The sequence below is a fragment of the Pygoscelis adeliae genome, unplaced genomic scaffold (assembly GCF_000699105.1).
Source record: "Pygoscelis adeliae isolate BGI_AS28 unplaced genomic scaffold, ASM69910v1 Scaffold140, whole genome shotgun sequence".
In the NCBI taxonomy this organism is placed as follows: domain Eukaryota; kingdom Metazoa; phylum Chordata; class Aves; order Sphenisciformes; family Spheniscidae; genus Pygoscelis; species Pygoscelis adeliae.
In genome coordinates, this window is record NW_008824044.1 from 890749 (window position 1) to 918522 (window position 27774).

A 27774-nucleotide genomic window follows, 5' to 3' on the forward strand; every position below is an offset into this window, starting at 1 on the left:
ATATACACACACACATATATATAGTAGAATCATAGAATAGTTTGGGTTGGAAGGGACCTTTAAAGGCTATCTAGTCCCACCTCCCTGCAATGAGCAGGGACATCTTCAACTAGATCAGGTTGCTCAGAGCCCCGTCCAACCTGACCTTCAATGTTTCCAGAGATGGGGCATCCACCCCCTCTCTGGGCAACCTGTGCCAGTGTTTCACCACCCTCAGCGTAAAAAATTCCTTCCTTATATCTAGTCTGAATCTACCCCCATTTAGTTTAAAACCATTCCCCCTCGTCCTATCACAACAGGCCCTGCTAAGAAGTTTGTCCCCATCTTTCTTAAAAGTTCCCTTTAAGTACTGAAAGGCCGCAATAAGGTCTCCCCGAAGCCTTCTCTTCTCTAGGCTGAACAACCCCAACTCTCTCAGCCTTTCTTCATAGGAGAGGTGTTCCAGCCCTCTCATTGTTTTTGTGGCCCTCCTCTGGACTCGCTCCAACAGGTCCGTGTCTTTCTTATGCTGAGGGCTCCAGAGCTGGACACAGTACTGCAGGTGGGGTCTCACCAGAGCAGAGTAGAGGGGCAGAATCACCTCCCTCGACCTGCTGGCCACGCTTCTTGGGATGCAGCCCAGGATACAACTGGCCTTCTGGGCTGCAAGCGCACATTATCAGCTCCTGTCCAGCTTTTCATCCACCAGTAGCCCCAAGTCCTTCTTGGCAGGGCTGCTCTCAATCCCTTCCTCCCCCAGCCTGTATTGATGCCAGGGCTTGCCCTGACCCAGGTGCAGGATCTTGCACTTGGCCTTGTTGAACCTCATGAGGTTCACATGGGCCCACTTCTCCAGCTTGTCCAGGTCCCTCTGGATGGCATCCCATCCCTCAGGCGTGTCGACCACACCACTCAGCTTGGTGTCATCTGCAAACTTGCTGAGGGTGCACTCGAACCCACTATGTCATTGATGAAGATATTAAGTCCAGTCCCAATACGGACCCCTGCGGGACGCCACTTGTCACCGATCTCCATCTGGACATTGAGCCATTGACCACCACCCTCTGGGTGTGACCATCCAACCAATTCCTCATCCACCAAACAGTCCACCATATCTCTCCAGTTTAGAGAGAAGGATGTTGTGGGGGACCGTGTCAAAGGCCTTACAGAAGTCCAGATAGATGACATCCATAGCTCTCCCCTATATACACACACATGTGAAAGAACACACAGTCGTATGTGTAAACATGTTAGAAAACCTGTTATCTGTACAAGGCTGAAGAAATAATGATGTTAAAATCCTTAAATTTATTAATCCTACATACAATCCTGATTTCTGATTTTTTATAAAAAGAAAATTATACCTCATTCTGAAAGAAGGCCTTTCTAAATCCACATAATTATTTACAGAATAATTTCAGTAACGCTAGAACTGAGTCTTTAGCTTTCTTGTATACTATACTCTATCCTATTCATTTATCTAACATTACATACCAAATGAGATTACCAGATTATTATTTTTATTTTTATTATCTGTTGCCATATAAGACATCTTCCCCTACCACATACAAAAATCTGTCATTTAACTTTAGCAGTTAAAATATATCTGTGCATAGCCCTCACAAATGACAACGTAAGGACAACTGCAATGCACTCACCGTATCCTTGGCTTGACACATCATTTCATGAGATAAGTGAAGCAAGCAAAGAACTGTGCTTTTCGTAACACCTTTTCCCATGAAGGACATAGCGTTTCCTCCCCATTCAACATAAAACGATGAGATGACCTAGGAGTGGGGGTACGAGTTCATGGTAGCTTTACTGTAAGCAGTATACAGGTAGAGTACAAACTGTCTTACACACTACTAAATTATAATTTAAACTCATGACAGATTTTTAGCTGAATTTTAAGAATGTATTTATTTATGAGTCATTTGGCCATGCAATGGTTTCCTATATGGTTAAACTTCTGAAGATCAGTGTTTTCTATTTGCTTCTTCAAATAAAGAATGCAGTTGAGCTTAATAACAAGCACAACATTGAATAGAAACCTGAAAGTTTGGTTTTGATGGAATCAGTCCATTTATTGTACCCATTTTTTAATGCTATTTTTGGAATTAAAAATATAATTAAAAATTTCTGTTCGAAATTCTGTGTTCAAGAAAAAGGGTCATTTATATCTTTTATTGTGATTTGAATTGGAATAAATATATCACCTTTCTATATCAAATTCTAATGAACAGCAATAAAGGTCACTGGATCGTAACGTAAAATAAACTCTCTGACCAAATTTCTAACCATACATGTTAAAATAAAAAGCATGCTGCTTTCAACAAAACATGCCCATTTTAAAAAAAACTATACACTTAAGACTTACACTTCTAGATGTGTTTTTCTCCCCAAAGTATGGCAATTTAAACCTCTCCATTTTTGCTGCTGTTCTTTCTTTCAGTGTCCCACTCTACAGGAATTCTTTCAAGCCCACTTTCTCCCAGCCCCCCAAAAAGAAACCTACATTTATTTTCATATTTAGGCCAAGTAAAACTGTGTAATTCTTCTGCACATAAAGCTTATGCATTACTAGTTGATTTCATTCCATAATATTTATTATGATTTTGTCCAGTAATAATCTTTCTTTTGCATGACAACATCTATAACCTTGGTGCCATTTTTAGTCTAGACTTCAAACCACAGAACTCATCTAATCAAATAGCTCTAAGTATATTTATTTCTACTCAAGAAATCTTGGCAAGTGAAGACTTCCACCTAAAACACAACATCTTTTTTTTTTATCACAAACATGATTATCATCTGTATATAAACTTTCCAGACACTTATCTGGTTGCTATTCATAACATTCAGAATCACAAATGAATTAAAACTACTTTAAAACTTTTTCAACCAATGCAACAAATAGATTTTAGTGTTTGAATCTAAAAAGAAAACTTCTAAATGTACCTACCTTACTCAATACCAGTAAAACAATCAGAAAGCCAGATCTATGCTTTTTCTACAGTTTTAAGACGACTGGAGTTTTCAAAAGATGTAATTTTAGGAGGAAAAACTAGTTGTCTATCATATCCATGGACTTAGCAAACAAATAAGAACACTGAAAACAAGAACGAAATTTTGGCTTCCCAAAACTGTAGCATCTTGAATTACCTCTTTTCTCTGTGTTAATAACCTGCCTAACAAGTTACTGTTCCCCGAGACCACCTTTCACACATGGATTTTGCCTGTGGGAGAATATCTTGGATTTTTCCTCCTAACGTTTCAGTTATTAAAAAAAACACATCTATTTTTCATCTTGCTTAAACTACAGTCACTTTATACTACCTCTTAAACAGGGGATGAAGGCACACACAATACAACGAATCTTCATAAGTACAGATACACATTGCTCAATCTAGTCTCCATACTTTTGCTATTTACTTAGGAGAAAAAAGCATCTTTCCCAGACCTATTCCTAATGATGATATTCAGTAAAAGTACATCCTAAAAATTATAATGTCATTAGTTACACAGTTCTTTACAAGCATTCAAACCAAAAGCTAAGTTATAACATAAGCTACTTACCTCAAGAAGACCTGTTAAATATTTCTTACAAATTGTGACAGGTTCAACTGCAGCAGAATAGGTACTCCAGTCTGGAAGTGCAGTAACATGAACCATTCCTCGTAATGTTCTCTCCAGTGAAGGAAGTCCGTAAAAATGTGGTGCATCTGTTAGCCTTAAGCATTGTAGCAGCTTCAGAGCCAGCTCGGTTCTGAAAGAGCCAGCAAGTTCCAAGCCCTCTCTGGTTTAAATGTTTAAAAAAAAAAAAAAATTCAACTGCCAACATGAAGTTATTATAATGAATCATTTTACAAGATGTCAATGCCTCATTCTTCTTACTGTTATATTAGTCTGTGAGTCTCAGCATCTCAATTAGTTACTATTGCCTTATGCACAGAATAACATGGAATTAAATTCTAGCTTCACCCAGGTTCTGAAAGCATAATATTGCATCTGACTATAACAGGGCTGCTTAACCAAGAAAAGATAAATGAGATATAACTCCAATTATTAAGGAGCATATTAAATAAAGAGTGAGAGATTGAAGATGATGGATAACATAACGAGAAGAGCTGCAAAGCTTAGTAGCTACGTGTATGTTTGTCCTGGTTCAAGAGACAAGTTCAAAAATATTTCCTGCAAAATACCATCAATCTAGAACTCAGGTAGACAGAAAATACAGGAGTGTGAGATATAACTAGCAGGGATTTCTAAAATACTCCATTTTCCAGCTGTCAAAATTTTTAGAAAATGAGTAACTGCATGGGAAGAATGAAGAAGGTAAAATTTTGAAAGTATCTTTACAAACAGTTATGTTGTGGCACTTAAATAAACAAGTATTATCTTAAGCTGCAATTTTAGTATCTCTTAGAATACACTTTGACAGAGAGACTTAGTGTGGGAAGATGTTATATTAGAAACTCAGAGAAAAAAACTAACAGAAATTAATTTCTGTGTTTCCTTGATTGACAGAAAAAGGTTGTAACTTCATTCTGGAAGTAGCTGTCCTAAACAATCACTAATGTGCACTGACATACTGCATTAGGCCAAAAAGGAGTTCAGTGAAAATAAACATTTGTTGATATTTCAAATATTTCACTGTTTTACTTTGCTATAAATAAATGCTACAAAAATCAACCAAGTTATCATTTGCCTGTGCAAATTTCCAGCAGTGAAAAAGAAATAGCCCATCTTCTCCCTGCAATCAGTTTAATTACCATTTGCTGAAGAAGTGACCACTAGCACATACTCTTCCAAGTTTCCTAGTTAATTTCCTAATTTTACTGTGAAAAGGCCTATCTAATGTTGATCTTCACTTCAAGAGGAGTATATTCCATTTTTGCAGTTTAAAATGATTGAGTCATGATGTAATTATATTCAAATTCTGACCAAGATACAGCAGCAGTAGGTATTATGATCCCAGTCAGAGTTACATGTGCAGGTCCATTTACACTGTACCTGTCAGTCAGTGACACGGAACAAAATAACAACGTGTTAAAAAGACAAATGAGTTCTTTATCCAGTTGCTGCCTGACAGCAGTCTGTATTTCATCTATTTCATCCCGCACTTGCGATTCTGGTCGCACCAGGAGGCCCAAAAGGGATTTTGGCTTCTAAAAGAAAAGAATAAAAATACAGTTACATAATGCATCATTTAAATCCTATTTTAATACCCACACTAAAGCCATTTTTCTGTTGAGAGCTTGAAAAATCACACACATCATAAATCCCAAATTCCATGATCTAAGAAGTATTTTTTATATTTATTCCATTTTAGTAAGAAGTATTTCTGTAAAAAGCACATTAAAAAATTGCTGTAATTAGCAATTACTTGATTCTTGAATCTACTAAACACCATAAAAGAATCTACTGTTAGGCCTTTAAAATTTCCTGGCATTAAGCCATGATACAGTGTGTTTTGAAGCATGAAAGAAAAGTCAAAGTTATATACAGCAATAACCTGCAATAAAAAAATAGATCACAAAAACCAGAAAACACATAGTAGTAACATTAGTTCAAGATGTATCTTGTATGTCTCAGTTGCTTGAAAGACTTAAAATCATTTGATATAAAGATTTTATATTAATATATTGAATGGGCCATACTTACAAAGTTTTATAGGATTCCCAGTTAGCCATAGAAATTGAAGTACCTGAATTCTATAAGGAATTGAAATGAAGTCTACTAGCTTTTTTCTTCCCTAAGCATTTAGATTGTATTTTAAAATGGGAAAATGCAAGTGCATGCAGACTGTACTTAACATGATATCATTTGTAAGACCATGAACGATCTTGCATGTGGGCAGCATGCCCTTGCTTTAAGAACAATACTTTGCAAACTTCTAAAACTGCAGCCATCACTTTCATCCTTGGCATTCCACTAATGTTTTTATACAGCAAGATTGAATTATTATATTTTGACAAATATAATAAAAGTTGTCTTATACTGCTTTAAGATATTAATTTCCTATTTGTTTTTATACTTTCCAATTTTACACATCTTAAATGAACGGTATGGGATAGAACGGATCTCTCAAATAAAAAGCACAGGACTCTAGAAAAACTGAAGAGAAAAAAAATACATTATTTCAATATTATACATGCATTTTAACTCCAGCAACTTAACTGTACGCTCATATAATACCTCCCTCATGCTTATAAAAATATTTCAGACATATTATAACCATTTAAAATCAAAACTTAAGTGACAGACACACTGAAAGCAAAAACTTCTGTCCTAACTTTCAATTCTTGTTCTTAATGCAAGACAGATAATGTTCATTTATATCTCTGCCAAACAGAAGGTTCCAACACACCTGTATGGAACCTCATTCTTTAAGTTACACAGATAATACATATGTAGTTATGTAGCTAAGTATACCTTATACAGCTGTATATGTATGCACACACATATGTATGTACAGTTACAAAGTTAACCATATCATACAAGTATATATAGTTATATGTACATATAGAGCTCTGCATAGAGCTATGCATAGCTAACTATAGGTATATGGCTCTACACAACCATATTACCATAGTTAACTTTACCAGAGCAAGATACACACAGGTAGATGCTGCTTGCTTCTGGCAAATACAATATTTGAGTTTGGAGAAACAATTCATGTACCAAATAAAGGAGAGAAGGAAATTTACTCTTTTTCAAAGTTAACTTCCCCAAACACTAAAACCATAGCACTGACCACAAAGTAACAGATGTTAATACCACAAGATCTGCTATTTCTTGCTTTTGTTGAGAGAAGTCATTTTCCTCGAGGAACTCGCCAGAAGCAAACCAGCCAACCAGTTCACAGTTATATCATTTCTTACAGTCTACAGCTAACTTCTTAGGTATATTCTTACATTTTTAAGCAATGATTTCAGAATCCACTTCAGATCATCTGACTCCAAACTTGATCTCTGCTCTCTAAGCAATTTGTTTAAAAATCTTAAGACATCTACTAAAAGCTTCTCATCCTCCACAGAAGCTGGAAGCACTTGCAGAAACCTGCAATGCAAACAAAAATATTTACTTTCATACTTGTAGCACATTAAAAGAGAGTTTAAGATCTCAGCCTAATAGGACTGAAGTCACCTGCAAATGTGGAATTATATAGAGTAAATATGTATATTACATATATTTACATATAATAAATATGGAATTATATTAATTATATTATACCTATTATATAAATTAAGTTACATATATTTGAATACTTTTACATAAAATATTGACTATATTATTATATACTATTATACATTTCTTGTGTACTATTATAAAATTGTTATGTATATTAAAAGGTGTATTTACATACAGTAAACATGGAATTGCATACAGTAAAAGGTAGAAAAATCTTAACAGGGCCACAGACAGGAAAGAAAAAAGGTAATCGGCTATTAAATACTAGCAATTAATAATAGCAGCAAAGCCTACCATGCATTTTAAATAATCCTTATCTTAAATACAGCATTCTTATTTTTTGCTGGTTTTGTGTACATAAATTACAGAATCGCATAATCATTGAGGTTGGAAGTGACCTCTGGAGGTCACCTGGTCCAACCCCCCTGCTCACACAGGGACACCTGGAGCCGGTAGCTCAGGACTATGTCCAGGCAGCTTTTGAGTATCTCCAAGGATGGAGACACCATAACTTCTCTGGGCAACCTGTGCCAGTGCTTGCTCACCTTCACAGTAAAAAAGTGTTTCCTGATGTTCAGAGGGAACCTCCTGTGTTTCAGTGTGTGCTCATTGCCTCTGGTCCTGTCACTGGGCTCCACTGAAAGAGCCTGGCTCCATCTTCAGGTACTTGTACACATTGATAAGACTCCCCCTCTGAGTCTTTTTTTCTCCAGACTTACCAGTCCCAGATCTCTCAGCCTTTCCTCATAGGAAAGATGCTCCAGTCTTTCATCATTTTTGTGGTGCCTCGTTGGACTCTCTCCAGTATGTCCATGTCTCTCTTGTACTGGGGAGCCCAGAACTAGACCCAGCACTCCAGGTGTGGCCTCACCAGTACTGAGTGAAGGGGAAGGATCACCTGCTTTGACCTGCTGGCAACACTCCTCCCAGTGCAGTCCAGGATACTGTTCGCCTCCTTTGCTGCAAAGGCACATTGCTGGCTCATGTTCAGCTTGGTGTCCACCAGGATCCCCAGGCCCTTTACTGTAAAGCTGCTTTCCAGCTTGGTGAACCCCAGCATATACTGGTGCATGGGGATGCTACTCCCCAGGTGCAGGACTTTGCACTTCCCCTTGTTGAACTGCTTCAAGTTCCTGTCAGCCCACTTCTTCAGCCTGTTGAGGTCCTTCTGGATGGCAGCACGACCCTCTGGTGTATCAGCCACTCCTCCCATTTTTGTAATGTAAGCAAAATCACTGAGGGTGCATTCTGGCCCCATCATCCCAATCATTAATGAAGACGTTGAACAGGATTGGACCCAATATTGATCCCTGGGGCACATTGCTAGTTACTGCCTTCCAACTGGACTTCATACCACTGATCACCACGCTCTGGGCCCGGCCGTTCAGCCAGTTTACCATCCATCTTACTGTCTACTCATCCAGCCCATATCTCATCAGCTTCTCTACAAGGATCTTACAGGAGACAGTGTAAAAAAGCCTTCCTGAAGTCAAGGTAGACAATATCCACTGCTCTACCCTCATCTACCAAGCCAGTCACTTCATTTTAGAAGGGTACCAACAGGATGGTCAAGCACGACTTCCCCTTAGTGAATCCATACAGACTACTCCTAATGACCTTCTTGTCATTCATGTGCATGGAAATGGTTTCCAGGTTTGGCTGCTCTATCACCTTCCCAGGGATCAAGGTGAGGCTGACTGGCCTGTAGTTCCCTGGGTCCTCCTTCCTGCCCTTCTTGAAGATAGGAGTGACATTTGCTTTCCTCCCATTCTCAGGCACCTCTCCCAGTCACCTTGATTGATTAAAGTGGACAAGAAACTAAATCAGCCAGGATACACTCATGGGTGCATCCCAGCAGGGCCCATGGACTTATATACGTCCAGTTTGCTTACGTATTCCCTAAACTGATTCTCTTCCATCAACGATATGTTTTCCTTGCTCCAGACTTTCCCCCCTGTTCTCTGGGACCTGGGATTCCTGAAGGCCAGACCTGCTATTAAAGTCTGAGGTGAAGAAGGAATTCAGGACCTTCAGCCTTTTCTATGTCCTATGTCACTGGGACCCCTGCCCCATTCAGCAGCAAGCTCACTTTTTCTTTAGTTTTCCTTTTGTCACCTATGCACTTACAGAAGCCCATCTTGTTGCCTTTGACATCCCTCGTCAGGCTTTTGGCTTTCTTAACTGCAAATCTGCATGCTTGGGCAGTGTCTCTGTATTCTTTCCGAGTTACTTATTCCTATTTCCACCCTCTGTAGCCTTCTTTTCTGTGTTTGAGTTTTGCCAGGAGCTCCTTGTTCGTCCATGCAGGCCTCCTGGCATTTTTGCCTGACTTCCTGCTCAGTAGCGTGGACCGCTCTTGTGCTCGGAGGCAGTGATCATCGAATATTAACCAGCTTTCTTGGGCCTCTCTTCCCTCCAGTGCCTGATCCCATCAGACACTAAACAATGAGATCTTTGAAGAGGCCAAAGTCTGCTCTCCTGAAGTCCAGCACTGTGATCTTACTTTTTGCCCTCCTCTCAGGATCCTGAACCCTATTACCTCATGGTCACTACAGCCAAAGCTGCCTTAGACTTTCACATCCCTAATGAGACCTTGCTTGCCCGTGAGCATGAGGTCCAGCAGAGCACCTCTCCTCGTTGGCTCTTCTGTCACCTGGATCAGGAAGTTGTCACTGCTGCTCTCCAGGAATCTCCTGGACTGCTTTTGCTCTGCTGTGTTGTCCCTCCAGCAGACAGAGGGAACAACATATATATATATCAGAATCAGAGGTGCATGGACAATCAATTCCATAAATATGAAAATATGAAAACTAGGAAATTTACAATTTAAGCATCATAATCTTTAATGGATTTCTGTAGTCAATATGCTTACCTGTTTATTGCTTTCTGCCAAACAAAGCTCTTCAAAGTGGTTCCACAAGACCCAGAACTGCATTTTAATGCAAGTCTGTCATTCAGAACGTAAAAACTAAGCCTAGTGAGAGCAGCCCTAACATCCCTGTGGGATACTGCCTGAATGATTGAATTAAGACAATCCTGCAGTCCATAGTTTGTGTGAGTTATTTTGAGTATAAGAATGTCTTCTGAGGATAGTTTTAGCGAGTCTAAAAATCTGAAAAGGCATAAGAGAAAAAACATTAACAGCCAGTACCTTTACAAACTATTTCAGTGAGTGTTGACTCCTTCACTTCCCAGTTCAAATGAGAAAACAAAACATAAACTGCCTTAAAAAATTATTTTTATTAACCAATCCTTTCTCTTCCTCCCCCCTCTCCCAAAAAAACCTAAAACCAACAACAACAACCACCCCACCACATTTAAATCCTGAGCTGTTTGGGTTCTTTGGAAAAACGGCACCTCTCAAAGTTACTTGAAAGGTGCTCTTCACATAGTTTGTAACAAACTTTTTCTCCATGCTATTCTAAATATTGGCCACTTGGACTATACTGTTTTCCTATTTTCTTTTTAAGAGATTGCTTTTTTTTGCCTGAGGGAACTTAAAATGAAAATGATTTATCAAATCAACAACTGCAAAGTTTCCAATGGCTCAGAACCACGCTATTTACTAATAAAACTTGTAGGACCCCTTAAAGGACACAAGCCAAAACTGAAAAATTGTCAAGATGGACAGATATATAGATACAAGCATTTCAGTCCTATTATATCAAGGATCTTCTAAGACATTGCGTTCTATAAATAAAATAGTCTCAAAGAGAGAAATGATGCTTAATCAAGAGCTAATCAAAGGATGTAAAGGGAATTGTCTTCATTATCTATCATAATTCTTAGTGTTACCATTAAAAAGATTAATTATTTGAAATTGAAATTGCCAAGGAAAGAAAGAGAAGAGAAAAAGTAAGCCATGCAACTATAAAGGGGGAAAGAGGCAGCTCCCTAAAAAACCACAACGACTACAAAGAAAGAACAGCCACAGAGCCCATGTAAAATTGTTTGAAATGAGTCTGACCATCAATAAAAGTTGGGTCAAGCTCTAGATTTCATGTATAAATGCAATTTAGGTAAAACATTAGCTGTGACAACATATCTACAGCCTCTTGGGATGTGATCCTTTACGTTTAAAAAGGCAGCATTCTCAAACCAGTAACAACTTGAACTGCTGTTTGAAGTTGAAAACCTATTTAAACTTGATGGAACACTAATTTAACTGATATATATTGGGATTTAAGATCAAAATAAAATGGCTTACGTTTCTGTTTCCTTCTCGTAATTTATTGGTTGCAATAGGTTTTCAATCCCATGGTACCATGACAGATTCCAAGCCATCTTAAGCATATCTGACACAGGTTTCATAGTCAAACACTCAGAAGATAATGGCACCACAACAGTATTAGGGCTAACTACATGATGAGCAGTGATTCTGACTGGGAGATGATACCTAAAATAAATAAGTAAATAAATTTAAAAAGTGGTTGTTTGGTTTGTTTTTTTTAAAATTAAATGCTCTATTACAGCAAGCTTTTAAATTTGCGAATGAAAAGTTTTTCAAACTCTTTCTCAGAGAACAAAGACTTGGAGAAAAAACTCCGTCTTTAAACACAGGCAACTTTGGATTTAACATCAAATGTTTTTCTTCATTCTCCCACCTCCATAATTCAGGAAGGACAGCAAACGGAAAGAAGCAAAAGTTAACTGTAAAAAAACCCCAAACCCACTCACACATACCTTCTAACAACAGCAACAGGTAAACTGAAGGCAGGTAGGCTAGTAACATTACTGGTTATGCCATCAACCCTGCAAGAGATTAAGTTATAGTTATTCCCTCTTTTAAGCTTTGATTTTCTACTATTGCTACAGTTAATATTTCTTTATTATTCAGATATAGCTGTATTTTTTCTTCCAGCCAGCTCTTTAGTAACCCATTGATGAATAATTTGTATTAATAAACAATGTTTCTTCACGATTATGCAATATTAAGATAGTTCCTAGGTCACACACATACAGAATACTTGTTGCAGATGTACTGCACATAAAAATTAAAGATAACATACCAAAGCACATGCTTGTTTCCTTTTTTCTATTAGAGAAAAAATATGCATTATAATTCTTTTCAGTATATTTCATGTGTGCGAATTCTAAAAGCATATTTTTTTCTGAAGTATATGCAAATTTCAAATAATAAAATAGATTAAGCTGAGGTCTGTTTTTTAAGGACAACTGCTACACTTAAAAGCCAAAGTAAATAGAAGAATTCTAATTAAGTTAAAAAAACCCCATGCCTACAACTAGCTATTTCATTTGTGTAGTTTCCATTTATGGAAAAGATGGATTACAGACCAATCAGGGTTCTTTGAAAATTAAAGTAAACTTAAAATTAACACTGAGGTACAAGGTATTTATGCTGCACAAATATGCCAAGTAGACCTATACAGCATGAAACGCAAATATTGAAACAATTTGTTTGGCCTACAAATATGCAATTTTGGATATATAAAAGTTTGGGGTATAATTTGTTTGGATATATATAAAAACTTATTTTCATTAAAACCTTAAATTTTGACTAGAGAATATGCCATTAAATAACTTTTTTTCATACCACGTTTCTGTTCTTGCTACTTCATCAAACAACAGAAGACAAAGCAATACTGTAGTTTCAGTTAAAACAGCACGATCATTTTGGAATATCAGGGAAACTGAATAAAATAAAAATATTTAAAAATGTGTTAGGAAAACATCGATATTTAATAATACAGAGAAAGACACCAATTAAAAACAACTGGTTTCCACAGTCATTTTGCCAACATCTTCAACAGATGCCACAACACGGGTAACACTAGCACACAATTATTTATCTTTTAAATGTTAGAGATTCTGAAGTGATCCAGGCTTCTTAAGGCTTTTGGTTAAACATCTAGCCATATTTCACACATCTTCTTTCCACGTATGTATTAAAGTCAAAATAGAATCTTTACCTCTGAATAGCAAAAGCAGTAAGGATGATTGCTGTGCTAGGGACAGACGAACAACTGGATCAGCATATACAAGTTTGCGTAAGAGTGTTAGACATGGTAACGCTATGGATTCCATAAGCTGCAGGAACATAGAAAAAAATTAACTACAGATAACAATTAGGACAATCTATTATGAGATGCTTAATACAAACTCATGTTATGAAGCAGTACATTCCATCACTTATAGTAGCGAAACCTAGAACTTTCTTAGACAAGCACATTTCATCCAGATGATAACTGCGTATTCATTAGAAAATATTTATTCACTTCTGGTTTTATTTTATTAGTAACTGATGGTCATTTTATTGGTCTCTGGCATCATAACACAATTATAACGTTTGCTTCCAAAATATGTATTTTTAAGAAGCACATATATGAGCTGAAGGATTTCCAAAAAAACCCAAATATTTACAACCATATAAGCTTATTCTTTTTTTTTAAATGCAAATAGCTTATTGTGTCGTATTCATTTTCTGGGTCCCAATCCTTCAGATCAGGAAACCTAAGAAGGGAAACCAGCCTGCTAAAAGTTAAAGTATCAGTGAATGGCCAAAAATATGACCAAAGTCACTGCTCCTAAGAATGAGAAGACAGTATGTCTTTCACAGTACCATCACTTTGCTTGTCTGAGGTTCTGCCCTTAAATTTTGTTTTGTAAACTGTATCACCAAATACAGGTTAGTTTAACATTGAATAAACAAAAGCCCTGCTTATTTAGTATGGGAAGAGTGTTTTGCACAGCTATTTATAAAGCCTTATTTAAATGGTGCTTTTTCCATCTACTACGTCCTTTATCCTTTTCTTGGTAGCCACTTTTCTAAAAACATGCAAGGTTTTTTGTTTGGGTTTTGTTTTTTTGTTTTGTTTTTTTTTCTTTTCTATTTTAGGATGAAATAAAAAAAAAAAAATCATTTGAGGGGATTTAAAGAATCTGGGCTAGATTCCCTCAGGGTAGTGTCCTAATGACTTATTTAATCAAACCTACATGGTGTTTCCTTGTCCTAATGAAACCAGCATTACTTTGTGTTTAGACTAAGCTATATCAAACAAGAGGTAAGCAGTGCTCCTACTTCATTTATTGTCTATTCTGGTGAATAGCTTATTTTCTTGGGAAGTAGTTTGAACTGTCAGAGCTTGAGGGAGCTAAGGATGGGACCTCTACTTGTTGTGTTCAAGAGACAGGAATAAGACTACTTAGTAATTTGGTAGAGGAAATATTTTACAGTTATTTTACAGAGCCGAGCATTTGGGATCCAAAACTTCTATCAACACAGAGCCAACAAACAAATTTCTGAATGCTAGCACTTGAAGAAGTGGAATTTCATACACAGCTGTCAGCTTACACTCTCCTGCTGATTTGATCTAAACCATTCATTGTTCAGCGTGCTATTTTAGATTTCTCCTCCAAAATACTCTGCAACTTTCATCATGTAAAGTCTGAACATCCTGTTTAGTATAAAGATCCTACATTCCACAAGCCATATATGCAAAAGAAAGGTGCCACAGCCCCTAGAGAGTTGTTGCCTCTGCCCTTCCTGGATTAAATTAAAGTTTATAAAGGGCTAAAAACATTATTTTAAAATTTATCCTAGACTCTTACCTGGCTATGAAGGATCTGCTTAAGGCAATATATTTCCCATGCTTGTATTTCTGTATTATTAAGTAATTATGCTAATACCTAGTCACTATCCAAAATGAAACAAAACAAGTTGCATTACTCTATATCTCTAAAAAAGGTAAGATAATAAAAAACTGACATTAAAAAAAACCCCACACAGTAAAAAAACCTGAAGAACTCAGTATTTCAATTTCTCCAACTGGGTTGCAGTGGTTTACGTAATTACTCATATTCAAGCTATCATAAACTGGACTAGACATTCCTTAATGCTCCAGGGATAAAATAATCTTAGATACTGATAATCTGGAAAAAAATGTTACCATTACCGAAGAAGAATGCCATTTTCATTAATTTGACAAATAAGAGGAATTCCACTAAGTATCAAGCAGTTCTTTACTCTTGTACACTTTTGGGAGAGAAGTCATTAGTATATAAAAATTCTCATGGTTTCTTAAAATAACTCAAAGTTTGGAATGTTGGACTGCTGTAACAATACTATGCAAGCAAACTAAGAAATATGCAAAAAGTGAAGTGAAGCTGAGCAACTTATAGCCTAAATAAGCTTGCGTAAGATGTTTTCAAATAATGCATTTCAGAAGAATTCAAGCATCAGATTAGACATATTACAAAAATGGAAAGCTTGGTCATCTACAACAAATATACACTCAACTCTAAATGCGATCTTATCTCCTGAGACTCTCCTTGGTGAGGTGATTTTCTATTAGTCAGAAAATTGCTTATACCTGAAATTCAATCTGACACATAGATTCCCATTTACGATAGCATCTCATAATTTTTAATTATAATTTGCTTCAGGGCTTAAATTTAGAGACTATGATATACAATTTAACACTTTTTTCTTCCTTTTTTTTTTTTTAAGGTCATTAATTTTTTTTTTTTTTTTGGTCTCTACTGAGAAAGCTTCAGGGAAGTTCTGGTATATTTCTGAACCACACCACACAGAGTTCTCTGGCTAACTATTCTCATAGGTAGGCAAACCAATCTTCTTTCATTAAGAGAATCTTAGCATTATCAAAAATAATAAACAAAATACATATTGCAATTACAATTGTTACTAAACGTGTTCTGTGCAGAATTAATGCACAAAGATTAGCGTTGTAAGTGCAGAAAGAGGCAAATTCTACTACTGTCATGCTGTGTAATACTTGCAGAAGAACTTGTAACAATAGTTTTACCTTGCCATCCACATGTATACATTCATTAAGGTAAGCCAAAATCTTTTCTATCACACCTAACTTTTTCACAATGCCATGCATTTTGGTATCTGTAGGAAAAACAAAAGACAGTAAGAATCACTGGTTCTGCACCAGTTTGATATTAAACTTCTTTCTGCAAGATCACAAACTCTTGCTGTTGAGAACAAGTTTCCAAAATCGCTGATCAACAGAACAAGTACAGCTCTAGCTCTACCAAGGCAAGCCTCTTCGAAGTCTTGTTATCTGACTATAGTAGCCTCTTGAACAGTAGACTCTTAAATACCTTACATAACTTCCCATAAGATCTTTATGTTCCACAATTACAGTGATCCCCTGTGCAACTCAATTTCAGCCAAATGAGGATTTCACTTGTAGTATTTAAGAAGTCTTCAACAGTTTAATATGGAACTAAAATTGGTTTTTACAAAAACTCAATCACCATTAGTGTATTTTCCACTGAACTCATCATTCAGAGCATCTGGTTTAAGAATATTCAACAACAACAAAAAAGCTATGTCATTTGGGTTGGCTGGGTGTGTTGGTTTTTTGTTTGTTTTTTAAATATCTATAAAGTGATCCTTCATCTGAAATTTGTCCTGATAAAGCTGCGCTTTTTCCTTTACAATTTCATCCTATGCTATATTTCATATTATCTTTTGACATCTGAAAACTTTGGCAGCAATAAGTAAATTTATTTTGCAAGACAAAGTAGACATTTCCTCATTTTTGTGATCATTATTTCTAATAAGAAAAATGTTACTTTTAATATTATCTAAGACCTCACCTTTTCATGGTGAAAAACTAATGGTCTATCATTAGGATTTGAGTTCCTTGAAGAAAACATGCTTGAGTTTGAGTAGGTACAGTACAAACATCTAGGTTTGGAACTCTACAGTTATGACCCTGCACTGAGCCAAATAATGCTCTATGCAAGATTGCTTACTTGCGTCTTAATCCAATCAGATCTTCTTTACCAGAATTTATAATTTCTCCCCTTGTGAGCAACACAATTATAAAAACACACCTGTGATGCAAACTTATGATTATAAATGATATAAATTATAAAGAGTAAAAAGAAAAACACTTTCCTTGCAAACATATTAGATGAAATGCCACAGGGAGTCTGCCTCTTGATATTGAAAGAGGGTATAATCATGGAAGCTTAGCTTGAGTTTACTGAATCCTCATTCACACAAATGACATTTCAATCCATTCTAACTGTAGTTACTACTTAGGCTAACTCAAAATGCAGGAAGAAATTCAGGATGATAGAAGAATTTCCTCTCTAAGTATAAGATCCCTTTAGCTAGCCTGTGTATGCTAAGAATTAACTTTCCTAATTAAAATACAACACCAAAAATATATATATATATTTGCTGTGGTTTAACCTCAGCCAGCAACTAAGCACCACAAAGCCGCTTGCTCACTCCCCACCCCCCAAGTGGGATAGGGGAGAGAATCGGAAGGGTAAAAGTGAGAAAACTCGTGGGTTGACATAAAGACAGCTTAACAGGGAAAGCAAAAGCCACGCACACAAGCAAAGCAAAACCAGGAATTCATTCACTACTTCCCATGGGCAGGCAGGTGTTCAGCCACCTCCAGGAAAGCAGGGATCCATCACGCGTAATGGTTACTTGGGAAGACAAACGCCATCACCCCAAACGTTCCCCCCCTCCTTCTTCTTCCCCCAGCTTTATATGCTGAGCATGACGTCACATGGTATGGAATATCCCTTTGGCCAGTTGGGGTCAGCTGTCCTGGCTGTGCCCCCTCCCAGCTTCTTGTGCACCTCCAGCCTTCTCAGTCAGTAGAGCATGGGAAACTAAAAAGTCCTTGACTAGTGTAAGCACTACCTAGCAACAACTAAAACATCGGTGTGTTATCAACTTTGTTCTCATCCTAAATCCAAAACACAGCACTGTACCAGCTACTAGGAAGGAAATTAACTCTATCCTTGCCGAAACCAGGACAATATTTTACATTGGCCATCACCTCCCTCACTCAGGACTGAGTATCTGAGTTAGCAATACCAAAAAATTTGTAGCACCATTAGTTCCGAGAGAGATCCACAACATGACAAACATTAAAAAGGAAAAGCAGAAAAAAAAGCTTTTACAGAACTTCGAGAATTCAGCTTACTCCTCTATTACACAAGGGAGCTGTTTTTTTTTAAATAGTAAGACCATTATTTCTTATTCTTGAGGGAAACAACAACAAATAACTAATTTTTTATTTGAGTTGGTAGATTTAAATTGGTAGTGTTAAAATTCTGGTCCAACAATATACATAAAAACTACAAACAGAACCCTTAGCAGAAACATACAGAAAACCTAGCAAAACTGCAAGCTCACGCAATGATCTGCACATGAATACAAATTTTCTGAAGAATTTTACCTTCTAAAATTATAGCTAGCTGCTCGGCTGCAGACTTTCGTAAAACTAGGTCAACAGCATCAGAAGTCAAGACGTCATACAGCTTTTCAACAGTTTCCGCCTAAAAGTAAAACTGTATTAGATTCACATCCAGTATGCTATTACAAAACAAGGTAACCAGCCAAATTTCTTAACAGAAAGTAGAAAATGAAAAGATCTAAATTCCTTATTAGAATGTATTCGATTAGATTCCACATGCATGTAATAAGAAAGGGTTAGGTTATAATCTTTTTAAAACAAATCTCTAATAATACCTGCGGAATATAACAAGACAATAGATTCTAGTGCACAACAGAAGCAGATTCCTAACCAATAATGCCTAATTTATGCAGGACTAAAGAAAGCTCAACACTACACAGAAATGCTAGAATATGCTTCTGAGTCTGTGAAGGGGACTGACTTTTTAATGGCAATAGGGCTAGAAAAATTTAAATAATCCTACATATCCATACAAATTTCAGGTCCTAACTTTTTGAAGGATGTAGGGGAAGAGTGTAAATCAAGTGAACAATGAGTGATCAGAATACTTTTTTTCAGAGGGGAAGCATCTTAGCATTTGTTTAACATATTGTTGTTAATCTGAAAGTGTTGAGAGTAAAGAAGGAAGGAGAATGGAAGGGAGATGACAAAAAAAGAAAAAAAAGATAAGTTCTCCCATAGGTCAAATACTTGTGATTTGTTTTTCACTTTGCAAAAGCAGCAATATTAAGAAAACACAGACATAAATTTGTAATCTGTTTTAGAATATTTCATATCAAAAATTATTTGTGCCTGTTTCAGTAAAAATTGATTTTGAGGAAAAAAAGCTCTAGGTGAGAAAAATCAGACTCTACTCATGCACAATGAAATTGTTGTAAACAGAGCAGGCCTGTGCTCTCTGTACTCAAGCCTTGCTGTTAACTTATCTGCAGAGAGAAAAAAAAAAAAGAAGAAAGAAGGAATTCTTTTCTTATTGCTGCATATGGTAGCATAAAAACTGCTGTTTAATTTTACGTGGAAAGATTTCTTTTTATGAAGCACGCCAATTTGCATGAAATAGTGTAAACTTCAGAAAGTGATAGCTTCAGTGACTGGGCAGGTAGAAGAGCTGATCAATGATACAATATTTAGACAGAGTTTACTCACCTTAAATATCGACTCCGCTTTATCATCCAATTTTAGCTCAAGAGCTCTTTCTATAATAAATAAGTTTGAAATGCTGGAAAGCACACTACCATGCAGATGAGGGCGTTTCAGGTTTGCCCCTTCTTCATTCAAAAGATGGAATGTTAGATGTTTAAGTGCAATAGAACGAACCCTATAGGAGTAAACAAAATAAATATATAAAGTCCTCACACTGGAAAACTTTAGCGGTATAGTTAAAAATTAATTTGTTTATAAAATTAATACAGTCGGGGGGGAATTACTTACTCAACTCAATATTGATTAATCTACCGTTCAAATCAACCCACTGCATAATAATCAATTGTTTTTTTAGAATAGACATTTTTGTCATCAACATTAGATGACGTGCTGAAATGCGCTACAGGGTATTACTTACAACTGCTTTTTTGAGAAGAGAAGACGCAGAGCGGCACGTAGTCTAGTAGTTCTAGGGAGAATACCGTCTCCTTTGTCAGAGGTTGTTTCACTCAAAGTGAGGATACAGTTACCTAGCGTATCTTTTGTGTCAGCATAACCCTAAAACAAACAAACAACAAACAAAAATTTCCAAAATTAAAAAAATCCACTTACTAACTTAGCAAATTAGACAAGGTAATTCCCCTTTTAGGGGCTACGGGAAGGTGGGGAAGGAGGAACACCCCCAAAAAAAGAAAGCAATAGCTTTTAAGAAAACATTCAATTTCTGCAGATTAATATTCCTCTGTAAAAACAATTTTAAAAGTTAATAAATGATCCTGTACACAAATCAAAATAAAATTTTTACATGGCGCAGAGGTACTTTGACCTGAAGCTTTACCCTTCAATCTATTAACATGATGCTGCTCTGTAAGGTCAGTTTCCGTTTTAAATTCAGTTCCTACAAGAAAATGTCTTCAAAACATTAAATCCTATCTATTTTCAGGTATTTAGTCAAAGCATTTTCACACACAACCAAGACAAACCATAATCAGTTACGTCAAGTAATGATACTGCAAACATTTAAACAGTAGAGTAAAATACAAGGCATTTTATATGCATCGAGTAAACACAGGCTTCCTGTATGCTCTGCTCAACTATCTATTGTATGTAGCCACTACAGGCTATAGCATAGAGGAAAATTCTACTCACAAAAGTGAGAGCGGGGTAAGTTCTTTCTCACATGTTTAGCATACAGCTTATATTAAACCCCCACCTACCTAATCTTGAATGTCAATGGCAGATATGTATGTGGGTAGCACAGAAAAGCCGACATTACTGGGCAAGAAAGCTCTGAAGTAACCTTTCTCCCACCACTTTCAAATTCTCAGTGTATTTCCTCTGCATATTTTTCTGTCTGAGCCTTCTATTTCACGGCCCATCTTCTTTGCAATTTCTCTCCATTTTTGCCTTGATTTTTGTGCAGTTTATGTAAGGGCTTACGTTACATAAGCATTTTTTTCGACTTATGGTAATACCAAGGTGCAGGCAATGAATGAATATATAGCAGTGATATGAATAAGTAGGTATAATTATCAAGAGTGATATTTTTGGAGGGAAAAAAAGACAAAAAGTATACTTGGATGTATTAGCTAAGTTAAATAAAAGACAGAAATAAGGAAAAAAACAAACGTCAGGAGAAACAGACATCAGATAGGTGCAGCAAAATATCTAACCTGGAAGACTATAGGCAGATCATAGAAGAGAAGTTTCTAGCACTAGAGAAAAAATAATTAAGAATTTGGATGGAGCAATTAGGCTGAAAATCAGTCTGAGAAAGGCAAAAGTTCCCATTAGATCAAGCCAAGAGTAAAGATAACAAAAAGAAAATTTGCACATTGTTACAGATACAAAGACTAAGGTCTAAGGATAATACTAACTGTTGATATTTCTAATAATATTGGAAACAAACAAATTAAAAAAAATCAAAATATACAGAAAATATGGCTTACACCTCCTGCTATTTATTGAGCGCATACTTGAACAGAAAACGATATAACCATCACAGAGGAGTTACAATTATCAAATTTAAGATATGGGGGACATTCTAATAATTATTAACTAATTTTTAAAAGCATGCAATGTTTTAATCTATACTTGGATTATCCACTCATATCTTCAAACCATTTAAGTCCCCGTCAATACTTGCTGATTTCTAGTACAACATCTCAAAGTTTCACATTCTAGTAATACCAGGCTAAAATGTGTCTACAAATTCAAAGTAGTAACTTTGATTGGCATTAGGACCCCTATAAAACATTTCTCCATTTGACATCTGACAAAACGAGTCTGTAGGTATATTACTGTTAATCTATTTTCCACCTGCTACTTAGGTGACTATTCTGTTTGTTGTTTAACATGACAGTGTTGCTGTTTACATGATTTCATACATCAAATTCAGATTAAAGCACTTAGAAGTACCTGTAAAACAGGAATGATAGGATAGAGGGCCTCAATAAACTTGTTCCAAGTCAATACTGTCATTACTAATTGTCCCTGCAATAGATGCATCAGAATGGCCTCGGCTGTAGAGTTCACCTGCTCAATAAAAAAAAAAAGAAACTAATGCAACCACCAATGTGTCCAGGTCAGTTTGTCAATGCTGTAATTGGAAATGTTATACAAAAACACCTCAAAGAGGATCTACAGACAAAATATTGTCACTGCAGAATGCTACTTTTAAATTGTCAGTCACACTAAACATTAAGTTGTTAGAAAAGCCTCGCAGAGAAAACACACAAATAGTTCTGCCTAAAGAGCACCCAGTCATTTTCCCCTCAGAACTCTGGTTTGTTTTTTCTGAAATAAATCATTACTTCAACTTATACACCTATTGGTCCCTCTATCCTGCAAGTGAAACAAATTCTGTTTCTTTTCTTTCCTGACCATACGCTTCTGAGGCATTTCATTCCCAGTCTTTATGATATGCTTCTGAAGACACAGGAAGAAAAGAGACTTAAAACCTGTTACACGGCCATTTTTCTTTCTTGAGGAAAACAGTCAAACTAAGAAGGTTACCAAATATTTCAAGTTGTACGTGAATTCATCTGAAGCTCTTTATCAAAAAGGAAAAAAGGTATATGATACAGCACTTACACTGTATTAATGTAACCTGTGTACAGTATGTAATGTATACTATATGCAATATTAAAGTATATACAAGCTAACTTTACTACTACAATGGGAACAGAGGGAAAAAAAATCCAGCTTTGTAGAATTCACTCTTCCTTATGTAGTGTAAAAATGCCTACCTTCAGCAGCTACAAACCTACATTTTACGTCAGAGATAAAAATCCTCTCACCCCAGGCAACAAGAACAGCCTTTAATAATATCACTCTAGCCTATCTTTAAGGGACTGTATTTGTAAAATCATATGGCAAATCTTAAGCCCAACCTTGGAATACAAGATTCTTCTCAATTTCTTCTCATTGTCACATGCCTGAAAGATTAAACTGATGCTTTATAAAAACTTAAGTAGCAGACATATATCCAAGAAGTAAAAAAAAAATATGCTTGGATATGAACTTCATCATATATTTTGTTAGAAGAATAATAAGAATGCATTATAAGGTAAAGAGAACAAAATGAGATAACGTTGTAAACATGCATTCTCTGTCTCAACAATCTTCTTAAATTCAATATCAATTGAAGTCTATTTGTTATGCTTGACCAACCACTAAAAGAGAAAACTAGCAGTCTTTTTAATAAGGCATCCAAGGGAGTAGTCAAACAAATAAATGCTTTCCTTGGAAAAGATAAATTACGTATAAATACAAATACATAGCACATTATCAAAGATATTTTACTTCTCCTTTTAAAATGCTAACATCTAAAAAAATCGCTTCTGAATGAAATTGTGCACAGTACTGCATTAAAGAAAAATCTCGTTTCAGGAGACAAGCTGAAAAAAAATAAATAAAAATTTGTTAGTCAATGTTCTTTCCCCTCTGACCGTAGGGACCTTATAGATCAACTATAAAGTAGTTATAAATAATCTAACTAATTTTTGCCCCCTCTCAAAACTCTCTACTTAGCTTTATATGTAAGCTAGGAAATAGTAGATTATGTTCAGCATGCATATATATAAATGAACCCAATGGAAATTTGGTCCTATTCTATAATACTATAAAACACTTCTATAATACTCAGGTAATTAAATTTAAACACAGATGTGTTTGTAGTGATGAAATACATTTTTATAGCAAAGACATTGCAGATTTAAAATATCTTTTTGCTCCTCAATCAATGCACACCTTTGAGAGATCATACCACCTTTACAAAGACTTGAGACTTCACGTTTTCTGTAAACATAAAGCATCATACATACTATTTCATCATATGCACATTTTATTAGGACTGAATATATCACAGGAAAAGATTAAAAAACATAGCTTATTTCATTTGTCTTTATTACATTTAATAGCTTCCTATGCTTAGAATGTTATTTTGTCTCTGAATTCGTCATAAAAAAAAATCTTTCCATTTACTACAACTTCACTGTTTGCATAGCTTTTCTGTATACATGAAATAGTATGTAGTCAAAACTTCAGGTAAGCCTCAGACCACCATGGAGAATATCAACATCGACTTTGCATGCACATCAACTTATAAATATAGCTACTAAACACAGTACCTCATTTTTATCTTCCTGAAGGCCAAACGTACAGATTTCATATAAAACTTTTGGATGAAGAAGAAAATTTACTCCATGGCAGACTGAAGACACAGGCTTCGCAATATTATGAATACCTAAACAGTCCTTCAGTAAAAATAAAGTTGGTTAGTTTTAAAATTCAAGATAGTCTCCTCTACTACATCTTGGTTTATAGACTACCTGAAGTTATTATCCAGTGAAAGGCTTTCTCCGTGCAGTTTGGAAGACTACAGTTCTGAAAGCTAAACATTACAGCCTTGGAGGAAACACCGTCTTTATAGATCACTGATAGAAAATTCCTGTTGTTACACAGGACTAAGAAATACAAAATATTTTTGTTTTTATTTTAAATAATAGTGAAAATAAATTAGACAAACTTTATATGTTGCTTGGTATGACATCAAAATAAGTAAAACTTGAAACAGGCACGTAAATATCTCATGAAAAGATACAAGTGTCATTCAGTGCAGATAGAGGGTTTTTTTGTGAAAGACTAGCTCCAGCATCTTTGTACGTTAGTGAATTGTGCTGTAAGAACAATAAGTTTAGCTGATGTCCATTCTAGAAAATAAGAATTACAAGAAAGTATTATATCAAAATAGAAATGTGACTTTTATTTTCTAAGCCAATATTACTAAATACCTAAAATGACCTGATGAATATGACATTGCCATTCTTTACATAGAGTACAGCCATACTTCTAGGAAGTTCACACTCTTTATCCCTTGGGCTATCTGTATAAAAAACTTAGGTAGTGACAAAATACCCATATAAAACAAAATCAAAACCAAAACAACCATCCCCCAAACAACAACAAATTAAGACTTTAAAACAATGAGTAAATAAAAGGACTTACATGTTCTTAAACACAACCCAAGATTTTATACATAGGACAAAAGAGCTATTTTTCTTTCACATTTTTTATAAGGTCTAAGCAATTAAAGCATAATCTAGGTAAAAAAGGAGTTGGGGATACTGGTGGATGAAAAGCTGGACGTGAGCAACGTGCACTCGCAGCCCAGAAAGCCAATCGTATCCTGGGCTGCATCACAAGAAGCGTGGCCAGCAGGTCGAGGGAGGTGATTCTGCCCCTCTACTCTGCTCTGGTGAGACCCCACCTGCAGTACTGTGTCCACCTCTGGAGCCCTCAGCATAAGAAAGACACAGACCTGTTGGAGCGGGTCCAGAGGAGGGCCACAAAAATGATCAGGAGGATGGAAGATGACTCCTATGAAGAAAGGCTGAGGGAGTTGGGGTTGTTCAGCCTAGAGAAGAGAAGGCTTCGGGGACACCTCATTGCAGCCTATCAGTACTTAAAGGGCGCTTATAAAAAAGATGGAGGCAAACTTTTTAGCAGGGCCTGTTGCGACACGACAAGGGGGGGATGGCTTTAAACTAAAGGGGAGTAGGTATAGACTAGATATAAGGAAGAAATTTTTTACGCTGAGGGTGGTGAAACACTGGCACAGGTTGCCCAGAGAGGTGGTGGATGCCCCATCCATGGAAACCTTGAAGGTCAGGTTGGACGGGGCTCTGAGCAACCTGGTCTAGTGAAAGGGGAGGTTGGACTAGATGATCTTTAAAGGTCCCAACCTGAATGAGTCTGTGATCCTATGAACCTCATTTCAGCAGACAAGCAAAACTGAACACCTGAATTCTTTTCAAAAGCAAAATTAAATAGAAATATTTCTGTATAACAGCAGCAAAAACCCAAAGTGACCAGCATTATTAAGAATCCTTTTAAAAAATAAAATGGTCAGTCACTGTTTTTCCCCCTATAGAGATCCTGTCATTCTGACGTGCAGTACCTGAAGTATAACCTAACCAAGTAGATTTAATACCAAAAATATAACAGCAAGCCCAGGCCTATACAGATTTCACAGCATATAACACGGTAAACAGAATTTGCATTAAAAATGCTTTTAATGAGGAAATCATATAATACGCATTATTTAGCGCAAGACCAAGATCATTAAGTAAGTATTAGTTCTAACCTTAACTACTTCCAAACAGCAGTGATAGGCTTCAGTTTTTATATTCAGCAAAGGATGAGACAATAGACGGAGAAGCACCTTCTGACCCTCAGCCTGGAGCAATGAGCCAGCCTCAGCAGACTTCCAACTAAAAATGAAAAATAATTAATTTAACTATTATTTATTTTACAGTACCCAAAGATGCCTACAAAAATTTTCCTGTTACATTTCAGGATAATCCCTGAAAAATACTTCCTGACAAGATAAACATCCTGAAAAATGACTTGACAGACAAAAGTTCAGAGATCACAATGTATTTGCCAAAATCATAGCCTCAATCTTCACGTTTGTACATTTATTTATTTTCTTTATACATGTAGGTAATAAAAGACCACAATTTTTCAAAATTCTCTCATCAAAATTAGAAGCCTGAAAAACATTTATGTTCATCTGAAAAAATAAAATTCTATTGAGCTTCAATAGGCTCCTTAGATCATGGTATATGATTATAAAAAGAAATTTATGCTTTCAGTATTTTTTCCTTGTAGAGGTAAAAGTCCATCTCACTATCACAAAGTGAACTGATGTTAGTTAAAAAATTGAAGTGAATCTCCTGTTGCCTGAAACAGTAATCGAACAATAATTAATTCTAAAAGCATTAGAACACTGAGAAGTGTTTTGATGTTTCATAATTAAAAAATGCTTATTAGAGAGCTCTTAAATGTAGTTTCCTTTGAAAAAATCCCTAACGTCAAATTCTGACTCAGTATAAATTTAAGATTTTGTATTTCTAATTAAGTGTTCAATACAGAACTTTTCCAGGCACCACAGGATAACTTAAATTCTCTAGAGACATGGAAAATCTAAAAAGCAATAAAAACATGCTGTTTAATAAATGAGATGCCATATTGTAATATACAGCATCTACAATAAAGTAAGTCCTTTAGGATTTCTGAAAGTAAAATAAAAATAAGTTACACAAATACACTTGGAACAAAGGAATTTAAAAAAAGTTTGAAAGACAGGTCAAAGTGTTTTAAGACTGTTTCTTTGTAAATCACATAGTAACTTTATATACAAAATCATAAAAGCTTTACATAGAAAAGAATAAAACATTAGTTTTTTAGCACCTGAGATTCAATTTTCAAGAAATGACACAAATTATTTAGAAGAGACCTTTCAATGGCTAGAAGAAAACAATTGTTCAAATACAGGGAATAAATAGGTTGAGCTTCTAATTGAGAAAGTTTACCCATAAAAAACATTATATTTTCTCAAGTAAGAGTTTTAAATAGTAATGTACTTACATATCTGAGCATATGTGAATGCATTCCTGAAGCAAGGGAAAGTGTTGATGGTAGGGCAGACTACTCAAGGCCTGATCTGCCAATTCTACTAATTCAGAAAGATTCTTGTCCCCCTGAGAAGTAAAATGAAGAGAAAGAAACTATCAGAATTGGTAATACTAAAAGTATACAATGTTATGGTATAATCTTGCAGAATTTGTCATCATTTAATATATCTACTAACTAGGCTTTGTTTCAGCCTTTCACAGAGAAGTTTATAATTAACCTGATTAACAAATTCAATAAATTTCAAACAAATAAATTTTAGAAA

The 27774-nt window shown here is 35.8% G+C and overlaps 1 protein-coding gene across 1 annotated transcript in view; it reads right to left on the bottom strand.

Moving 5' to 3' along the window:
* The window catches only part of RTTN (rotatin), a 92284-nt gene that overhangs the window by 42865 nt on the left and 21645 nt on the right, over window positions 1-27774 (bottom strand). Inside the window, exons 13-29 of the mRNA XM_009333498.1 lie at window positions 27465-27577; window positions 26179-26305; window positions 24164-24289; window positions 21951-22067; window positions 19951-20090; window positions 19536-19707; window positions 18372-18471; window positions 15957-16045; window positions 13104-13221; window positions 12716-12824; window positions 11857-11907; window positions 11381-11569; window positions 10046-10285; window positions 6897-7041; window positions 4993-5147; window positions 3556-3775; window positions 1638-1766 (exon numbers count right to left, since the gene is read on the bottom strand). Coding sequence (XP_009331773.1) covers window positions 1638-1766; window positions 3556-3775; window positions 4993-5147; window positions 6897-7041; window positions 10046-10285; window positions 11381-11569; window positions 11857-11907; window positions 12716-12824; window positions 13104-13221; window positions 15957-16045; window positions 18372-18471; window positions 19536-19707; window positions 19951-20090; window positions 21951-22067; window positions 24164-24289; window positions 26179-26305; window positions 27465-27577 — 2340 coding nt within the window. The remainder of the gene's footprint in view (window positions 1-1637; window positions 1767-3555; window positions 3776-4992; window positions 5148-6896; window positions 7042-10045; window positions 10286-11380; window positions 11570-11856; window positions 11908-12715; window positions 12825-13103; window positions 13222-15956; window positions 16046-18371; window positions 18472-19535; window positions 19708-19950; window positions 20091-21950; window positions 22068-24163; window positions 24290-26178; window positions 26306-27464; window positions 27578-27774) is intronic.